The sequence below is a fragment of the Silurus meridionalis genome, chromosome 8, assembly GCF_014805685.1.
Source record: "Silurus meridionalis isolate SWU-2019-XX chromosome 8, ASM1480568v1, whole genome shotgun sequence".
Classification (NCBI taxonomy): domain Eukaryota; kingdom Metazoa; phylum Chordata; class Actinopteri; order Siluriformes; family Siluridae; genus Silurus; species Silurus meridionalis.
In genome coordinates, this window is record NC_060891.1 from 16,362,825 (window position 1) to 16,380,914 (window position 18,090).

The 18,090-nt window shown below is 39.8% G+C and overlaps 2 protein-coding genes across 7 annotated transcripts in view; one reads left to right on the forward strand and one right to left on the reverse strand.

The window, feature by feature from the left end:
- mapkbp1 (mitogen-activated protein kinase binding protein 1) overlaps positions 1-10,019 on the forward strand; it is a 35,621-nt gene extending 25,602 nt beyond the window's left edge. For 4 of the 5 annotated variants that reach the window (XM_046856646.1, XM_046856643.1, XM_046856644.1 and 1 more), the window contains 15 exons: positions 1,164-1,239; positions 1,370-1,481; positions 1,607-1,670; positions 1,793-1,912; positions 3,307-3,455; positions 3,544-3,587; positions 4,167-4,385; positions 4,507-4,646; positions 5,053-5,192; positions 5,289-5,477; positions 5,595-5,676; positions 5,777-6,042; positions 6,261-7,271; positions 7,785-7,870; positions 8,076-10,019. In XM_046856646.1, coding sequence (XP_046712602.1) covers positions 1,164-1,239; positions 1,370-1,481; positions 1,607-1,670; positions 1,793-1,912; positions 3,307-3,455; positions 3,544-3,587; positions 4,167-4,385; positions 4,507-4,646; positions 5,053-5,192; positions 5,289-5,477; positions 5,595-5,676; positions 5,777-6,042; positions 6,261-7,271; positions 7,785-7,870; positions 8,076-8,327 — 2,950 coding nt within the window. In that variant the 3' untranslated portion in view covers positions 8,328-10,019. The remainder of the gene's footprint in view (positions 1-1,163; positions 1,240-1,369; positions 1,482-1,606; positions 1,671-1,792; positions 1,913-3,306; positions 3,456-3,543; positions 3,588-4,166; positions 4,386-4,506; positions 4,647-5,052; positions 5,193-5,288; positions 5,478-5,594; positions 5,677-5,776; positions 6,043-6,260; positions 7,272-7,784; positions 7,871-8,075) is intronic. The other variant, XM_046856648.1, reaches the window with a different exon arrangement.
- Positions 10,020-10,129: 110 nt separating this feature from the next.
- On the reverse strand, positions 10,130-16,822 carry jmjd7 (jumonji domain containing 7). Of its 2 annotated transcripts, XM_046856658.1 has the most exons (9): positions 16,635-16,822; positions 16,475-16,552; positions 15,984-16,137; positions 11,731-11,984; positions 11,385-11,441; positions 11,211-11,306; positions 10,994-11,070; positions 10,628-10,787; positions 10,130-10,536 (listed from the first exon to the last, which is right to left on the reverse strand). In XM_046856658.1, exons 2-9 carry the CDS (start codon positions 16,521-16,523, stop codon positions 10,448-10,450), a joined length of 936 nt encoding a protein of 311 aa, XP_046712614.1. In that variant the 5' UTR covers positions 16,524-16,552; positions 16,635-16,822; the 3' UTR covers positions 10,130-10,447. The 2 variants fall into 2 exon arrangements, with proteins under 2 accessions (XP_046712614.1, XP_046712613.1); XM_046856657.1 differs by having other exon boundaries at positions 16,475-16,821.
- Between the last annotated feature and the right edge of the window lie 1,268 nt (positions 16,823-18,090).

The window sequence follows — 18,090 nt, forward strand, 5'->3', positions numbered from 1 at the left end:
GATTTGCGGATTTGTCCTGGATTTTTCCCGGTTTCACAAGCTTCAAGCCAAAAAACTGAGCCCCATAACATTAGACCAATGAAATTGCTGAACGGGTTTAGGTGAACCAATGAAACTCTTTATATTAAATCAGATGCGCTCCCACTGAATCGGGCCGCACCACATCATAAATATGGATGAGGTTCCTCTGACGTTTGACCTGCCGCTCAGTCGGACTGTCAAAAGGAAATGCGAATCATTCGTCACGCTGAAAACAACCGGGCATGAAAAAATGCACTTCACCTGTGTTCTGAGCTGCACGGCATCGGGAGAAAAGCTTCACCGATGGTGATTTTTAAACGCACGGCGATGCCAAAAGATAAACTCCCGAGAGAAATCGTTGTGAAAGGAAGGAGGAAGACAGTGAACAATGACTTTCTTGGTAGGCTACTGTTTTGTTACAAGTCGTGTAACAGACACTGTCTTTTGTTAAAGCCTGTGTAAAGTTAATTAGTTTCAATGCGGCTTATAGACAGGTGTGGCATATTTATGTTCAAAATAAAAATCTTTATAAAATTCAGTGAATGCGGCTTATATTTGGGTGTGCTTAATAGTCCGGAAATTACGGTACTCTGTACTTCCTAATTTAGAGTGGACAAAAATAAAACCTACTTTTGTGTAATCAAGCCAAAATAGAAATTTACAGCAATATTTTGCTTCTCTAAAGTCACTGTAATCCAGTTTGTAGTTCTGGATAAAAGTTATTTTGGGAAGCAAAGTGTATCAAAAGGAAACAAGAAAAACACAGCCATTCAGTTCATTCTCTAAAACAAACCCCACAATGAATATTGCTAGAAAATGTAAAGATTTCTACACAGTCTCCTTTAGCACAGCAGAAACTGCAGTTGAGAAAGTGGCTGTAATACAGGCCTGGTTTGAATGGGTGTAGCATTGATTTGTTCTTTATATAAGACATGGAGTATTGGCTTGGTCATCTGGCTCTGTGTGGGGTGCATGTTCGTGTTCACACAATTGTCCCTCTAGTGGTCAGTGGATAGACACAATGAACTGTTCTGGTAATTCATTAAATATTTTAATTTTTTTACTTTGAACTGTCGTTTTAGTCCATTCACATTTTACTTCTTTCTTAATCTCTTCCTTATTTTATTTTCTATTTATTACAGGATTTTTAACATCAGCAATGGCAAACAGAAGAAAATATATAAGGGCTCTCAGGGGGAGGATGGCACTCTCATTAGGGTAAAAAATAGTTAATGTAGTTTTAACCTTAGACTACACATTTTATCAACTGCAAACATCCCAAATTGAGCCTTATGACACACTGCATGTTTGATACAAAAATTAAGTTTTTTCTGTTCTTTGGTCTCAGGTCCAGATGGATCCATCTGGGATGTACGTGGCTACTAGCTGCTCAGACAAAAACATCAACATTTTTGATTTTTACACTGGGGAGTGTGTAGCCACCATGTTTGGGCACTCTGGTATGAACTCTCTGCTTTTGCAGTTAACATATGTGTTCTCACATATTCTCCATACAATATGTCAAATTATTGCCCAACAGAGGTTTATGTTTTTGAAGGCTTGCTGATTATTTCTGCTTATTTAGAGATCGTAACTGGGATGAAGTTTACCAATGACTGCAAGCACCTGATATCAGTGTCAGGGGACAGGTGGGACCTCCCAATTCCATTTTCTATTTTAATCAGTCCTAATAACAGCAATAATAATAATGTACTTTTAATAATATTTTATTAGATTCGATTGTTTTAAATGTATATGCATTTGTGTATAGCTGCATCTTTGTGTGGAGACTGAATCCAGAGCTGACCATCAATATGAGACAAAGACTTACTGATATTAAACAGAAGCGCAAACCTGGAGAGAAAAGTCCACCTGTCAAACATCCAGTCAGGTAACACACACAAGCACACATTTTATACAGGTTATTCCAGGGCGTTTGTATTGGGTGAATCATAATGAATTACACGTCAGCTAATTAAACACACGTCAGAAGATTAAAAAAATATATTAATTGAGGTCTGCTAAAGGAACCTATAAGCCCAAACTGAATAATAAAAAAAGTTTGGAGCAGGGTATAATCACTTTATTGTTGTTCTTGGGGTTTAAGTTAAAGATAGATTTAGTTTTAGAATTCTTTAGAATTTTGAAAAAGCTTTCTGTTCCTGATACTTCCTTTTAAATTAGCTGCTTGTGGTATATACTCATGCACATCTCAGCTCTAAAATTTGCTTTAACAGAATAAGACCAAATATTTAAGTTCACCACACCTAATATCAATATTTAAAGTTGACCAGGATTCACATCCAAAAAAAACTACCAGAAAAACAAAAACAGACATGCTCGTTGCAACTGAGCTCTTCAAGTATCAGGTTCTTCTAGATTACCCGAGGTTTGAAGAGGCACACCTAATAGCAGATTCATTTCTGAATTCCCCCATGGCCATACACAGACACAATGACTGCACGTACTGACAGATTTGGACAACCTCATCAGTTAGCTTTAACTAAAAGAGCAGCAGTCATGGATGCTCCTGATTTTCAGCCTGGAGACTTAGCCAGTTTCGATACGTTTGCCCTCCAAATCCAAGCTCTCGTGGGTGTCCTGAAGACAGTGTGTCCTAAAGGTAACGTGGAACTACAGTGCGGCTTACATGTAGCCCGTCTGCTCACCAAAATAACCCCAGATCTACATGCCTCATTTAGACGACACATGCCTTATCAGTCTGGTGCAGTTTACACTCTACTGGATCTAGCAGAGTGGCTCAAGTTTGAATCCTGGTGTCAAGACTGAGAACCTGAATCAAAGGAAAGAGCAGAGACGTAGAGACGTAACCAAGACCAGTCTAAGTAGCAAAGTCCAGACTCGCTTCTGTCCTACATGGAGCTGACTGAACCCCTTAAGCAGCTGCCCAGGTACTGTCGCTCTCAAATCAGTCCAATCCAGCATGGAGATCTGAACAGGTCAGAGTTCTGTGCCCATACTGCGACAGTACAGAACATTAATTAAGCCAGTGTACAACTTTCCAGACATTTAGTACAGAGCAGATGATCAACTGGATCAAAGACAGCAAATGTTTCTGGAAATGTGGAATAGAAATTGCACCCTAAAGAAGCTCTGTCATCTGTGCAATAGGAAACACAACGTCAAATTCTTTATAAGGTTAATAACCAATCTCTTTAAACTTTAAAACTTTTTAAAAATGCCAACTTTTTTTGCAGTCTCATACAGATCACTGCACTAGCTGTTAACTAGAATCTAATTTTCCTGGTTACTGTTTGTGCTCAGCACTAGGAGAGAGGTGCTTCGTGTCCCAGCTGTAGGCATCATGTCCTCAGACAGTGATAAAGATCTTGAGGAAGAGGAGGGTATCGAAGAGGAGGATGAATACAATTCTACTCAAATATCTTCAGGCAGCAGCACAGGGGAAGAGACTGGTACATTTCTTTGCCCTTTTTTAGTTGTTTGTGAAATACTTTGGCCTTACTTATAAAAAATAAATACATTTCCTTTTGTGTTTATAAGGATCTTCAGAAGAGAAGCAAGACAAGATACGAGAGATGGGAAATGTAAGAATAATTGTCATTATGCAATAATTATATAATATATAGTATTTACTAGGGGTGTAAAGGTACACATATTCATACTGAAATGTTTTGGTTCAGTGCTTTCGGTTCAGTACAAACGCATACAGGATGCAATCATTTTTATGTGCGAACGTATTAAGTGGTGGACCACAATTTAGCTTAGTCTCCGCCTTGAAAACATACACAACAATGCCAGGGGTTACTGTGGCTACTCACTCCATACCAGAAATAAGATTTGTTTTGCGCATGCATGAAAATGCTTAAGAATCCATAGTGTTGGCCACTAGACAATTTTAAACATTTAAAATTGTTTTAAAAATGTAAACTGTTGATGTTTACAAATGTTAATAATTACAAAAACAATTACAAGCAATTTAATGTTTTGCAATTCTTAACTGTACTGAAATTGTACCGAACTGTGACTTTAAAACCAAGGTACGCCCCCCCGAAATGTGAATTTTGTGTACTGTTACACCCCTAGTATTTACTACATCATATACTATATTATAAATCTGTTCTATTTGGCTTAATATTCCATATCTTTTCTTTTTCCTTTCTTAGATTTATGACAGCAGTTCAGCGAGTGAGAACTCTGGCCCAAGGCAAAGGCGACAGTGGTCCAGGCGAATTGGTAACAACAAGGATTTGGTGGTGAAGTCCATGCTGGACCTGAGGCAGCTTGAGTCCTATGCTAAGTCCCCTGGTGTGAACCAAGAGCTAGCACTGCATCCAGATCTAGATCTTGGCAGTACTGTCAGCCTACAGACTATCACTGGATGGGTAATTAGACTGTTTTAGCACTGTTTTTATTTTATTCAAGTTTTGTATAAAACTTTACCAGGATTATACATTTTAGTGAAACAGTGCCTCAAACATTGCTTTTTTTTTTTTTTTTATGCAGGTGGAGAAGGCAGAAGTCTCGCCTGTCCAAAGAGGACACACACGTCCTCATTTCATCCCACTGTCTCCTCAGATGCCAGACACAGAGGCTATGGTGCTTTATCCTGAGGGCTGTGAGGACAGAGTGAGCCTGGCAGGCAGGTCAGTCCACATGTCCTTCTCAATCATACACAGCACTTACAAGTAGACTGTTAAGTATTTTTGGCCGTTGTGGTGAAAGAATAGTCATGCCTTCTGTTATTATACTTTATAATGTGCTGGCATCTACTGTATGATCATACTTGTTTCATACACTACAAAAAACTCTTGCCATTTACATGCCAGTCAATGAAAAGCTTGAGAATCTTTCTGTTTATATATTAAACGTTCATTTCATTTAAACTTCACCTCTTTGCTAACAAATATTTTACTGACAAATGCATTTTGTGTGAAAATTATGAAAATGTACTTTGACATCTGCCAAAAATCTTATGTGGGTATTTAATATTTTTTTATATAATAAATGTTGTAGCAGTCTTACAGAAGACCATTCTTTTCTGCCCTTTAGTGAGTATCAGGTGAAGGAGTTAGCCCATGGTGTGAGGTTGCTTCAAGGAAATCCATGTCCTGAGAAGCAGAGCCCTGACAGCGCATGTTCAATGGATTATTCCAACAGCCATCTCTCTAGCCCAGATCAACCAGGAGAAGGTAAAACACATTAAAAACACACGCACACGTGTCAGTAACACCTATAAAAACATGTTGATATGAACATTATTTTGCCCTGGCTTTGGTGGTTTTTAGACTCTGAACCCACTGAGCCACTGAGTGTGGATGGAAACTCATCTGAGCTAGACATGGAAGACCTAGAAGAAGAAGAGGAGGAGGCACTGAGGAAGACATCTGAAATTTGTTGCTTTGTACCGGAGACTCCAGACCAAGAAGCTTTCCTTAAAAAAAACTTTGCAAACCTGTCAGACTTCAGCACCTCAGGTCATTTGTGTGTGCAAATAGTTTTTGTGGAGTTCTTTTTGCAGGAATTCTTTTTTAATTGATAATGTAATAAGCTTAGAATTGATTGACATGCCTTCTCTTTTTTTGGTGGTACAGGAGGTCCAACTTCTCCTCTTCAGCCAACAATCACTGACAGTGTCAGCATCTCATCAAAGTTTCTCAATGGCTCCACTGGCTGGTAAGACACTTATGCAAGAACAAACTTTAAATGGGTTAAATCAAGTAAAACAATCATTTTTAAATATGTATTTTAAAATATATATTTTCTTATTTCTCAGCAGGCAGGCGTTTGTTTCCCTTTCAAAGAAAAATCCTGAGAGTAAGGTTGCCAATGAATTGGTGCATCCCCCGGTTTTCGAGGTGCATCCTTTAATGGAGGACCGAAAACAAAGCGCCCCACAAGAACTCCAGAAACTTAAAAGGCCTTCAGTTCTTTACTTATCCCCAGAGAAGAAACGAATTCCTGTAGAAATTTCTGCTGATTCTCTGGCTGCCTCAGCTGGCATGAGGAAAGCTCAGTCCATTCACAGCATCTCTGCAGATGGTGAGGCATCCAGCCTCTGCAAAAACAGGGCTATTACATATAAAAAACAAGTGTGGTCTTATGAGTTATATGAACAGTTAGAATGGAGGTTAATTTGATGAAAATGGCTGACAGATTGAACAGAAAATATATATTATTTTTTTTTATTGCTATGAATAACATTTTCCATTTTCTATTTGCTATGTTTGTTGTCCATCCTTTCTCACTGTCTTGTTCAGCTGACATGCCTCAGGCATCTACACGTCTTTCTGAAGAGATTCCGCCTCATTCCCCCGAGCGTGCGCCACCATCCACACCTCGGCGCACAATTGCCAGTGTGCCTCTCTCCAGCCCAACGTCTTCCCAGCCCAGGGACTGCCCTACACCCACTAAGTCCAAGTCACGCTCGTACATGAGCCCCACCACTAGTTCTATTGCCAAGATGTCACGCTCTATGTCCATGGGGGACAACCTAAACATGAGTGGGCTCAGTGAAGTACCTACAGCCTTGGACACCAACCGAAGTTCAGGATCAGACGCTTCCAACCTTCGCAATGCTTGTCGCAGCAAGCCCTCATCACCAATAGTGCCACTTCCCTCTTCATCTATTGGCTCTCCCCCTCGTGGTGCTATTTTACCCACCATAAGTGGTGCCTCCACTCCTAACTCTTCTTCTAAAGGCATCCAGGCCAAATTACCAAGCAGCATCCGTCCACAGCTCCACCTGGACATATCCAAACCTCTCCCAGATAAGCCTTCCATGGCCTCCTTCTCTCCAAACAGCAAGAATACCAAGCTTGGTCACAAGGAAGATCTTGGTAACAGGACTCCAGTACATGTACTCCCCCTGCCAGGACCAGAACAGTCTCATTCCAGCAGCATTCAGCCAATCACATACTCAGTACCTACTGAGACCAGGCAACCAGAGGAACAGGAACTCAATATTGAGGAGTCTAAAGAACCAGAGAAGATACAGGGAAAAGATACAGACCTGGAGGAGACTCAGGTCAAGCAATCAAATGAGAACCAGGGCACCACAGTTTGTATGCAGGCATCCAGTCAAGCCCAGGATTCAGGTTTGCTGGGCTTTCACTCCTCTCTTGTTTTTTCATCTCCACCTCTGCGCCTGGGTCTGCACAAAAACTTCTTTACCAGCAGGCTCTGGTATCTCTCTCCTTTCATCTCTTCCATCACTTCTACCATGTTCTCCTCTTCACCCTGTCCCTCCATTAACCATTTCCAACTGCAGGGTGAGGCATGCTTCCTCTCTTCATACTGATATTTCCTTTAACCATGCATCCTTCTCCTATGCACTACGATTTTTACTTTATTCTCTTTACTCAAATAATTTTGCATCTAGTACAAGTAAAAACGTGTTCTTTATACTGTTCTTAACCAGTATTTTGCAGCAAAATATGTTCAGTGTCAGCTTTAGGTGCTGCTTTTGTAAAAGCAGGAAGATGTCAAGTCAGAAACAATATCTTTAGCAACAATCTGAGTAGCCATTATTTAAATAAATTATAAACAGTGCAGAGGTTGAGTGTTTACAAATTGTTCAGTATAATGATAATGCTACGGGTGATATTATATATTCTTTAAGAACTTTTGGTACTCAATCAACAGTTAAAAGCAACAAAAACCTGCCATGTTGTGTATTTGTTGTCAATAACAATATATTTGGTAAAATATATACAAATACAAAACTGCCACATCTGTGTATGGACAAAATGACAAGGTTGACTTTTTTTCTCTTCTCTCACAAGATGCATCTCTCAGTATGGAGTCATGCAGACTTGCAGCTAGTGAACTTCAAAACAGTTTTAAAAAGGCCTGCCACTTCTACAGGATGGTACGTTATCATTGCAGTAATATTCAATTCGATTAATTTTTATTAGTATAGCGCTTTTTACAATGGACACTGTCTCAAAGCAGCTTTACACAGATAATGTGGTCGGAAAGAATGTAAAGATTGTTCTTTATAAGTGTAAGTTAATATTAGGGCCCTGTGTTAATTGCCTATAAACATTGAAAATCCCATTTACTGTGTTTTACAGCTGAACAGTTCCACAGACCAGAGGCAGGAGCATCAGAATATGACTCAAGTGCTGACTGAGGCGTTTGAGGCTGTACAGGCTGAGTTGAACTTACTGCCATATGATAAAGAAAGCAGCTCCAGCAGCAGCTCAGTGTGTGTGCTGGGCAGTGGAGCAGGTGGTGTGGGCGAGGAACGAACATTGGCATTGTTGGAACAGTATTCACAGCTTCTCCTCAGAGCTGTGGAGAAGAGAATGGACAGCAAAGTCTGACATGCACCTCTTTCGGTTTATTAGATTATTCAAACTGAGGCTGGAACCCAAGCCATGACTCTGAGCAGAGTTTTTTTAATAAGCAGATTCTAAATCCACAATTGATTGAAGTGTGGAGTTCTCTTTCTTTTCCCTAAACACTACCAGCACAGATGGACAGGCTCAGTCTCACAGGCATGGCCATATTGCACTATAGACTGTAATCTCATCGGCCTACCTCCTTTTTTTTAGTGTGTTACTACAGCAACCATATACTCATAGCCAAAAAGGGGCCCTTTTATCATTTATTATTATTATACCGTATCTGGATGTTCGAGAATAGGAGCAACGACTGAGCAAATGGACTTTATCGGAGATGAGCTGCAGTTTGTCCACCACCAAGATGGAGATCAGCTAATATTACAAAGCCGCAAGAAAATGTGATTGTGTTTTATTCAGAACATTATTTTCTATCTTTCTATCTCTTTTAGAAATAATCCTGATGTTTGCTCATTTATTTCTTCCACAATGGAGTGCTTTTTTTTTATAGAGCATGTGTTTTTGCAGATGTGTGACTGTATTTATTCAAGTGTCATTGGTCAATAACAAGGGTTACAGCTCTTAAGTGTGTTGTACAGTAAATGTGTTTTCATACAGGATACCCTTAATGTCAGTACAGTTCCTTAAGGAGGACCCAGAATGGCAGCATCCAAATTTAATACAGGAACCATGACAATTTTGTACATTTTGTAATTCTGACAGAAAATGTCGCAAGTGATTGGGTGCCTTATTTTATAACCAGCAAATAGGATATTTCTAATTCATTAATATGCTTTCAATGCTGAAAGGATGCTGTTTCTCAGTGGAAGATTTTCCAGTAGATTGGGCTCAACTGCTAAAAAAAACAAAACAATGGAATAAGACAACTTGCAAAGGGAATGTTGCTTTTAAAATTACTAATCAGCTGAGCAGAACTAAAACTGAACACTGAGAAACTTTTTTTTTTTTTACTTTTGAATGAATTGAATTAGCTTTTGATAAAGGTGGAATTAAGTCTTATATTCAGGTTTCTGTCCCTCTTCTTAAAGCTGACACTGATGTACAATAAAGCACTTTGTTTTCTAAAGTAATAACATTGTGATACCATAAGAATACTGTATTTGTGCTAGTTGTCTGTCTGCTGTATATTGTTCAGACTTTCACATACTGTTATAGAACATGGTGCTTGTGCTTAGTACAGTTAACAAAGTGGTGTAAACCAGTTTAGTACAATGAACTGGATACCAAATAAATTTATATGATCCTCCATCCTGAACCAGCCTCAACCCCTAATGTCAGGATTTTTAAATATAAATGCTTACAATGAACATTAAAATGTGCATGATGAGACAATGCAGTTCTTATACTTTATAAAGTAATTTGTAATCACGTGATTATAATCATTTAACTGAACTGAGTGAATTTAAAGTGTAGAGTAAATGTACAGTACAGAGACATTGGTAGGAGAGTAACTTGACTGCTAGCATGACAAAACTGTATGCATGAGGAGAAGAGGTTCACTGGATCCTGAACTAGAGTGCATGGTTGTATTTCTGGCTTTTTTAAACAATCATCCAATGCTTTGCTATTCAGCACTATATATGTAACTACCTTTGCTTTTCTCAATCCCGTGAAAGCAAATCACAAAGCCAGCATTAAACATGAATGAAAATATTTTTTAGATTGTTTCTCATTTAGAGTTTGTTTATAATTTGTTCTGCACTGCTCCGAAATGACTTGTTTTTATATCTTTAAGTGTCATCTGAAAAATCAAAGTCAGGTGCTAGTCAATAAAACTGTATTTATTGCATCAACTCAATAATGTCTATACTATAGGTTTTTTGCTGTCTCTCAGCTTCAGGGCCTGAGCTCTGTATAGATGAAGGTTTGTGTATTCTTCTCATATCTGTGTGGGTTTCTTCTTAGCTCTCCAGTTTCCTCCCACTTCGCAAAAACAAATGCTGGATTGGTGACCTTAAATTATGCCAAGGTAATTTAGGTGTGCAGGGTACGTTGTAATGCACTCTTGTCTTATTAGGAGTGTATTTGTGTCCCGTCACCACTTTTCACACTTTGAAGACGATTTGTTCAAGGGGACGGCTTCATAGTGAACCCACAACTCTAGTTAGAGATTCCACCAGTTGAAAGTAATTGTACTTGATGTCATAATCCATATCGTACCAGAAATTCACTGAAAAGACATACACCACACATGATTTTCTGTTAATTATTTTCCAGTAGACTCAAATACTAAAAAGTCATGCATTTGCACTGCACACTACCTGCTATGCATCCATGAGACTGGCGGACATGGTGGAACCAGAGTGAGGGGAGGTAAAGCATCTCTCCTGCTTTTACAGTACAGCACAGGGGCCGGGCCTGTTTGTAGTAGGGAAAGCGTTCCAAGTCGGGATTTAGAGGATCCAAGGGAATCCAAGGCACCTAAAGCAAGACCATAACAAACTCCTCAAACAGACTGTTCACTCTAGAAGATTTAGACCAACACCGGTTTGGTGATTTAAACATCAGCAAAGATCAAGACCAATTGCATAATACATTTTAGTTTGACCAACTAATATAAAGTTTTTCAAGTAAAATACACTTTACTCCATTTTTTTTAATGAAAGTGAAAAAAATGAATTACTGACTTTTTCTGAATTCTCTTCATCCACTATTTCAAAGTGGCCATCTTGCATCTGCTTGTATGTAGCAGGCTGGTACAGTTCTACACACAGTCACAATTCAAACACACATAATATTGTTTCATTTTAGGGGATTAAGATAAAAAAATAATACTACCAGGACACAAAGCTATCGTCTAATCCTTTTTTTAGGGCAACAATAATAATGAAAATGTTGCCTTGCCATATGGTATAAAGGGTCGATCGGTGGGAGGGAGTAGAATAAACGTCTTCTCTCCAGAGATGACACAGTAAAGGTTCTCATAGTGGTCTTTGTGCACTGCAAGATAAAAGATTCAAATCCCTATTCTGAAATTTAATCCGAACTTTTAGTTGGAAATTTACTAATTGTACCCACTAGATGTGACTGCATGCGCTTCTCCCAACCAGAAATTCACAGCATCTGGCATTTTTCCTAAAAAACATAAAATGTATAAAATGTGTAACATTAAATGGATTCATTGGATTGGATGGATGGAAGCAAAAAAGAAAACAAGCAAGCTAGCTGTAATGATTCTTTCTGCAAGGAGCAAAAACCAAAATCCATGAATGTTAAACACAATCTACTTTTATTTCACGATTTTGATAAGTGCCTGTCAATCAAACTGTAGAAATTTTAGCATTCATCCAACAAAATATTCAGAAATTTTGTACTGCTTTATATGTATGAGATCTGCATTGGATCACAAGTATCTGTTACGCACCCAGCGCCTCGCTCATCCAGGGGATGTGAGTCTGAACGTCTCCTGTAAGCTCTGGCAGCTCCTCGGTCAGATTTGAGCACTGTTTCTGGACATAGAACACACCACTGCTCTTTTCTCTGCCCTCTATAATGTCCAGCAGGTCTGAGAAAGTCATCTGGCGCTCTTCTGGCATCACAAAGCGATCTCCATTAACGGCGTCTGCATAACCGTTTGGTGTAACAGCAACACTGATGATCTTGGAGCCAACAACCTGCCTGAATATAAATACAATAGCACTTCCGAAATGAATGTTGCAGGGAACAGGACCTGACTGTTATGATTAGAGGAGTTACATCAATGCCAGATGATTATCTAAAGTGTGCTTTAGCTCTATCTTGAATATACTCTCTTCTGGTAAGGTAGGATACTAACTTTGTATATTTATTTAACTCAGTTAATTCTAGAGTGTTGGTCTGTGCTTATTAGTTTGGTCAGGTGATTAATCAAGGGTCGTTTCAGTCTCACTTGAGGTGTGCGTCTGCTAAATACCACAAATGTAAATGTAAATGAATTGTGGGCAGGGCTTACTCGCTTATATTGAAGGTGCTCCGCTACAGACTATGTTGTAAGTAGCCCCCCTTAAGCCAGTAACGCTTAGTGTTTATTTAGAAATTATTATTTGTACTTTTTCTTTTTAAAACACATTGATTTCAAACTGGGAGATCAGTCATGTGCCTCAAACCCATCTCTGTAGTAATCTCTTGCAGACACAGACGTTCCCATCCACAGAACAGATGTCACATTGCCAGTAACCTCATCTACCCTCCCCTGTTGTCTCAGTGTCAAACAGTGGTGGTAGGTGGGCTCTGGAATTGCCAGTCTGCTGTAAGGAAAGCTGACTTTATCACAGGCTTGGCTTCCCACTACACCTTCGACTTTCTGGCACTTACTGAGACCTGGATATCCCCACAGAACACTGCTACACCAGCTGCTTTGTCTTCTGCCTATGCTTTCTCTCACTCACCAAGAGAAACCGGTAGAGGTGGTGGTACAGGTCTACTTTTATCACGGAGATGGTGTTTCACACCTCTCCCTTTGTCTCATCTAACCATGTCTTCATTTGAATTTCATGCAGTTTCAGTTACCTCTCCAATCAACCTTTTCATCATTGTCATCTACCGCCCTCCTGGTCCCCTAGGAGATTTCCTAGAAGAGATAGACACACTCCTACTTTCCCCTCTGACAGTTCTTGGTGACTTCAACCTCCCATCCGACAAACTTCAGTCATCTTGCATCTTGCCTTCTCTGAATACCTTCTCCTTGACATTTAACAGCTGCCCTCCAACACACAAGGGAGGAAATGTCCTGGACCTGGTTTTCACCTGCCCTACTCCAGCTACAGATGACTGCCACTCCATTTCCAATCTCTTATCGTCACCTGGTTTCCTTTTTAATCACTCTTCCTATTCAACCTAAAAATAATTTACATGTCTCTCTTATCCGTCCTAACCTTCACTCTATCTCTCCCTCCTCTGTAACTTCCTGTACTCTTTCATCTCTTCCTGACCCGGACTCCTTTTCCTTTGTACCCTTAGACGTTGCTACGGACTCCTTCCTCTCATCTCTTTCCTCAACCATGGACCTTCTTTGCCCCTTGACTACAAAACCCAAGAAGACTTCTTGTCCCACACCGTGGCTGTCAGAAGTTTTGCGCAACAATCGACGAGAACTCAGATCAGCAGAGAGGAAGTGGAAAAAATCACAACTCGATGTAGACCTCGCATCTTACCGCACTCCTGACCAAATTTTCTTTGGAGGTGACTTCTGCCAAAACTGCCTTCTACAAAGGAAAGCTTGAGGCCTCTGCACAAGATCCTCGTAAGCTTCACAACATCTTCTCTTCACTACCCAACCCCCCTGCTGCACCTGCTCCATCCTCCCTAACTGTTAATGACTTTGCCTCCTTCTATGATGAGAAGATTAAGAAAATCTGCCAGACCTTCACTTCCTTCCCAACAATGACTACACAACACAGCCGACAATCCACTACGTCTCTGTCAAGCTTCTCAACCTTATCAAAAGATGAGATACTGCAAGTCGTCCAATTTTGCAATCCCACCACCTGTCCTCTGGATCCAATTTCTTCAACTATGCTTCAGACCATCACACATCTCCTGCCCTTCATCTCCACAATTATCAATGGGTCATTAACATCTGGCTATGTACCAACTACCTTCAAGCAAGCAAGGGTCATTCCCATCTTGAAGAAACCTGCTCTGGATCCATCAGACATCAACAACTACAGACCGGTATCACTTCTCTCCTTTCTTTCAAAATCTCTGGAACGCACTGTTTTTAACCAACTGTCTGTTTCTCTCACAGAACAACCTCCATGATCCTAACCAGTCTGGGTTCAAAACGGCACATTCCACAGAGACGGCCCTTTTAGCTGTTTCTGAGAAACTGCATGCTGCTCGGTCAGCCAAGCTGCCATTTGTACTTATCTTCCTGGACCTTTCAGCAGCATTTGACACAGTCAACCACAAGACACTTTTGTCAACCCTCAAGAGCCTCGGTATCTGCGGAACAGCATGGGTATGGTTTGCTTCCTACCTGGAAGGTCGCTCATACCAGGTAACATGGAGGGGATCCACATCTGCTCCGTGCAGACTCACCGCTGGTGTCCCACAAGGCTCGGTACTCCTTTTCTCCCTCTATACCCACTCCATTGGTGAAGTCATATCCTCGCATATGACTTTTTTTAATCACTGCTATGCAGATGACACTCCACTAATCTTTTCTTTCCCGCCATCAGATACCACAGCTTCTGCTCGGATATCAGCATGCTTGACAGCCATATCTTCATGGATGAGTGCTCATCAACTAAAACTCAACCCCAGCTAAACAGAACTGCTGGTCATCCCAGGTGATACATCTCCAGGTCAAGAGCTCCAAATAACACTTCAAGACTCTCTGCTCTCTCCTTCAGCCACTGCTCGTAACCTTGCGGTAACTATGGACAATGAACTGTCCATACTGATCCTCCAGCACTGCTCGACTGGTACAGTAAAACCCCATTGTACGAGCAACCTATAGTACGAGCAAACGGAGATACGAGCAAACTCGCTCGCAAAATTTTACCCTGTTTCACGAGCAAATTTCGAAGGCACGAGCAAACCCACGCTGCCGGTTCCCCGTTTTCGACTGAGGGTCGCATCAGTCGCTTAGTTGATGACATATCACTCAGTCGCTCTTTGTTCAGTGCAGCAAAAATGTAACTGTGGCAGCGGGGGCGTGGCTGAGCGGCGGTTTGTGAATGGAGAGCGGGTCCGGGAGCAGATAGGCAGGGGATTGCCTCACCTGAACTTAATGTGACCCAATGATTGTTCTCTCCTTTCAAGTGATCGGAGGGTGCATTTAAGGAGGAGAGTGCACGGGTGTGTGTGTGTGTGCGCGTGTGCGCCAGAGACGTGCTGCGTGGGGCACTAAGTAGACCGACACAAAAAAAAAACAAATAAAAGTGGCTCCCGTATTCATACGCTCTCCCACTGTAATTTTTTCAGTTTTTATATTTTTATTTCACTAGAAATCTTGAAAAATGTCTCCCAAGAAAATCAGTGATGGTGCTGTGAAAACGAAAGTAAATAGAATTACCATGGAAACCGAGGAGGTTACGAGCGTGGTGCGCGTCTCACACTCGGAATCAACCACTATCACATGAGTAAGTGTTAAATTATGTTTATATTAGGGTAATTTGCGGTGTATTTGTTTTTAAAAATAGGCTACAAATACTTTTTAAGTGCAGAAATAAGCGATCGAATGAGATCTCGGAACAGATTAAATCACTTTTACGTTCATTCCTATGGGGAAAATTAGTTCGAACATACGAGCAAATGGACACACAAGCAATTTTCAAGAACAAATTATGCTCGTACAACGGGGTTCCACTGTACCACCTTCTCTTAGAATGAGAGGTAAGTACACTTCAAGGCTCTTCTCTGTTCTGGCACCGAGGTGGTGGAATGAACTTCCCCTAGATGTCCGTACAGCAGAGTCCCTGATTATCTTTAAGCGACGACTGAAGACCTACCTCTTCCTGAAATACTTAAATTAGCACTTTCCATGTTTGTAGAATTCAAGGGTTATATTTATATTAAGTTTGTAATCTTGTGTACCAGTGTAGATTTATTCATTACTAGAGACTCAAAGCACTTTTGTACGTCGCTCTGGAAAAGGGCGTCTGCTAAATGCCGTAAATGTAAATGTTATCTGACCTGAGATAGGTTGGGCTCCATTTAGACAAAGCCGGCCAGTTATTGAAAGCATTGCGGATAATACACGGCTTATTAGTGCCGATCCAGTCTCGATAGAACTGTAAAGGGGAGAGCGGTCCATCCAGATATGGTACTGACTCATTCAAGTAAAGCTCTGGAAGACATGATAAAGTATAAGACACATAATAATCTAAAACATTGATGGGGAAAAAAGCATCTCCAGTTTATTTCTATTTATTTATTTATTGTCACATGAAGGATCAATAATTTAAAAAAAAATCAATAAATCTATGCAAAATAATTCTTACTGTTAAAATCATTTTGAACAACCAAATGATCAATCACATGATTTAATGGATGACATCAGACATACAGTGTACTGCCATTAGGAGATATAAAATTGAACAGATAATTGAGGCAAATGGTTACAGGACACAATCTGAACATGCTTTAAGCTGTTGTCAATTTATGTTTTTACATTATACACTCACCTCGAGCTTCTTCTGGGAAGTCTCTCAAACAATTTCTTACTTCTTCCATAGCCTTGATTCATATCATGCTGCCCAAAGCTAACATCAAATATTACCGTCAAAGCAGACAACTCATAATAAACAGAACCATGCACATGCTAAAAAAATAATAGGAACTCACTGTAATAACCATAATACTATTTTTATTAATGCCTTTCTACTGTTACATGCACAATACATATGCAATGATCTTATCACCGTCCATGATAGGAGCTTCTTCTAGTTCAGTTTGTAATGGCAAATTAGACTTTTGTTCTCGTTACCGCCACCTAGTGGACATAATTGTGTTTCGCATTAGGGATGAATGGTACCACCTATTCGTTTATTTATTTTATTTATTTTTTTCGATTCAATAGCAAGTAATACTAATAAAGTATCAACCAGATATCTTAGGTCTCTGTTGCTAATTCCAAACCGTCATTCTGGGACTATTAATATAATCTTGAGCCAATGCAATTCATTTTTTTGCATTATATTTATACTTTTTTTTATGCCATTAAGTTTGTTGTTGCGTTGAGTTTGTTGAGATCTGTGTGTTGTGGTGGACAGTGGGCTAAATTTTCCATTATTTTAGTTACCTTGAAGGATTCAAAATAAACCGGTCCAGTCAAGACCTGCCTGGAACTACTTTAGCTGTGCATTAACTAAAAAATAATTACACTTCTTAGACCTTCTGTCAACCAAACTTAACAAAGTATTGCTCAGCGATGCGGTATAAACTTTGTTAAACAACAAGACGTTTTTAAACCCTTTAGATTTAGTCATATATTATTTGGTGCATCAGCCACAAAACCTCCTTTGTGTAAGTTGTTATTATAGAAAACAATAATGTATTCGTTATGCGCATTGATATTTGTTTGTTATATTACAGCCGAAACTACTTTGTTATTAGGAAATAATGAAGATTTTATGACGGATCAGATTAGAGCATTAACCTGTGCACGTAATATTGTTTTGAAAGCAAACAGAAGTGTTTCCAGTCTGTTACAATTGAACGCTTTTAGTTTATTGCAATAGAAATGTCAATTTATGCGTCTTTTCTGTGAGCCTGCTGATCAAATACGGTTATTATTGCTGGTGAAGTGATAAACAGTTGTGTTGTGCGAGGTGACCCTGTCCGGGATACACGTGGGGACATGAATAACTTAACCGATCACTTCCGGTCATGCGCAAAAGACTTTAAAAAAAAAAGATTTGTTATAATAAATAAAACGTCTCCCTCTTCTGGACAGAGAAAAATCGTGAGGAACCAAACGGTTTTTTGGTTGTTGTTGTTTTATTTACTCCAGATGATTCACTAAGCGTTTGGTTGTCGCGTTAAATGTATTAGTCGAAATTAAGTTTAGACCCAATTAGTGAATCTGCGCAGGTGCTGTTCATTAATTAACTAAAAAAACAATCCAGCTTTGTTTTAGATAGTTTCCAATTTGCACAACGCGACTACCTGCTTCACTTTTTTGGGTTCATTCACAATCCCTAATGGGTCTGGAGAGAAATGGATGAAGATGCATTGCTTGAGACCTACTTTGACCAGTCAATTGCTGTATGTTAAGCTCTTGTGGTGCATAAAAAGATGT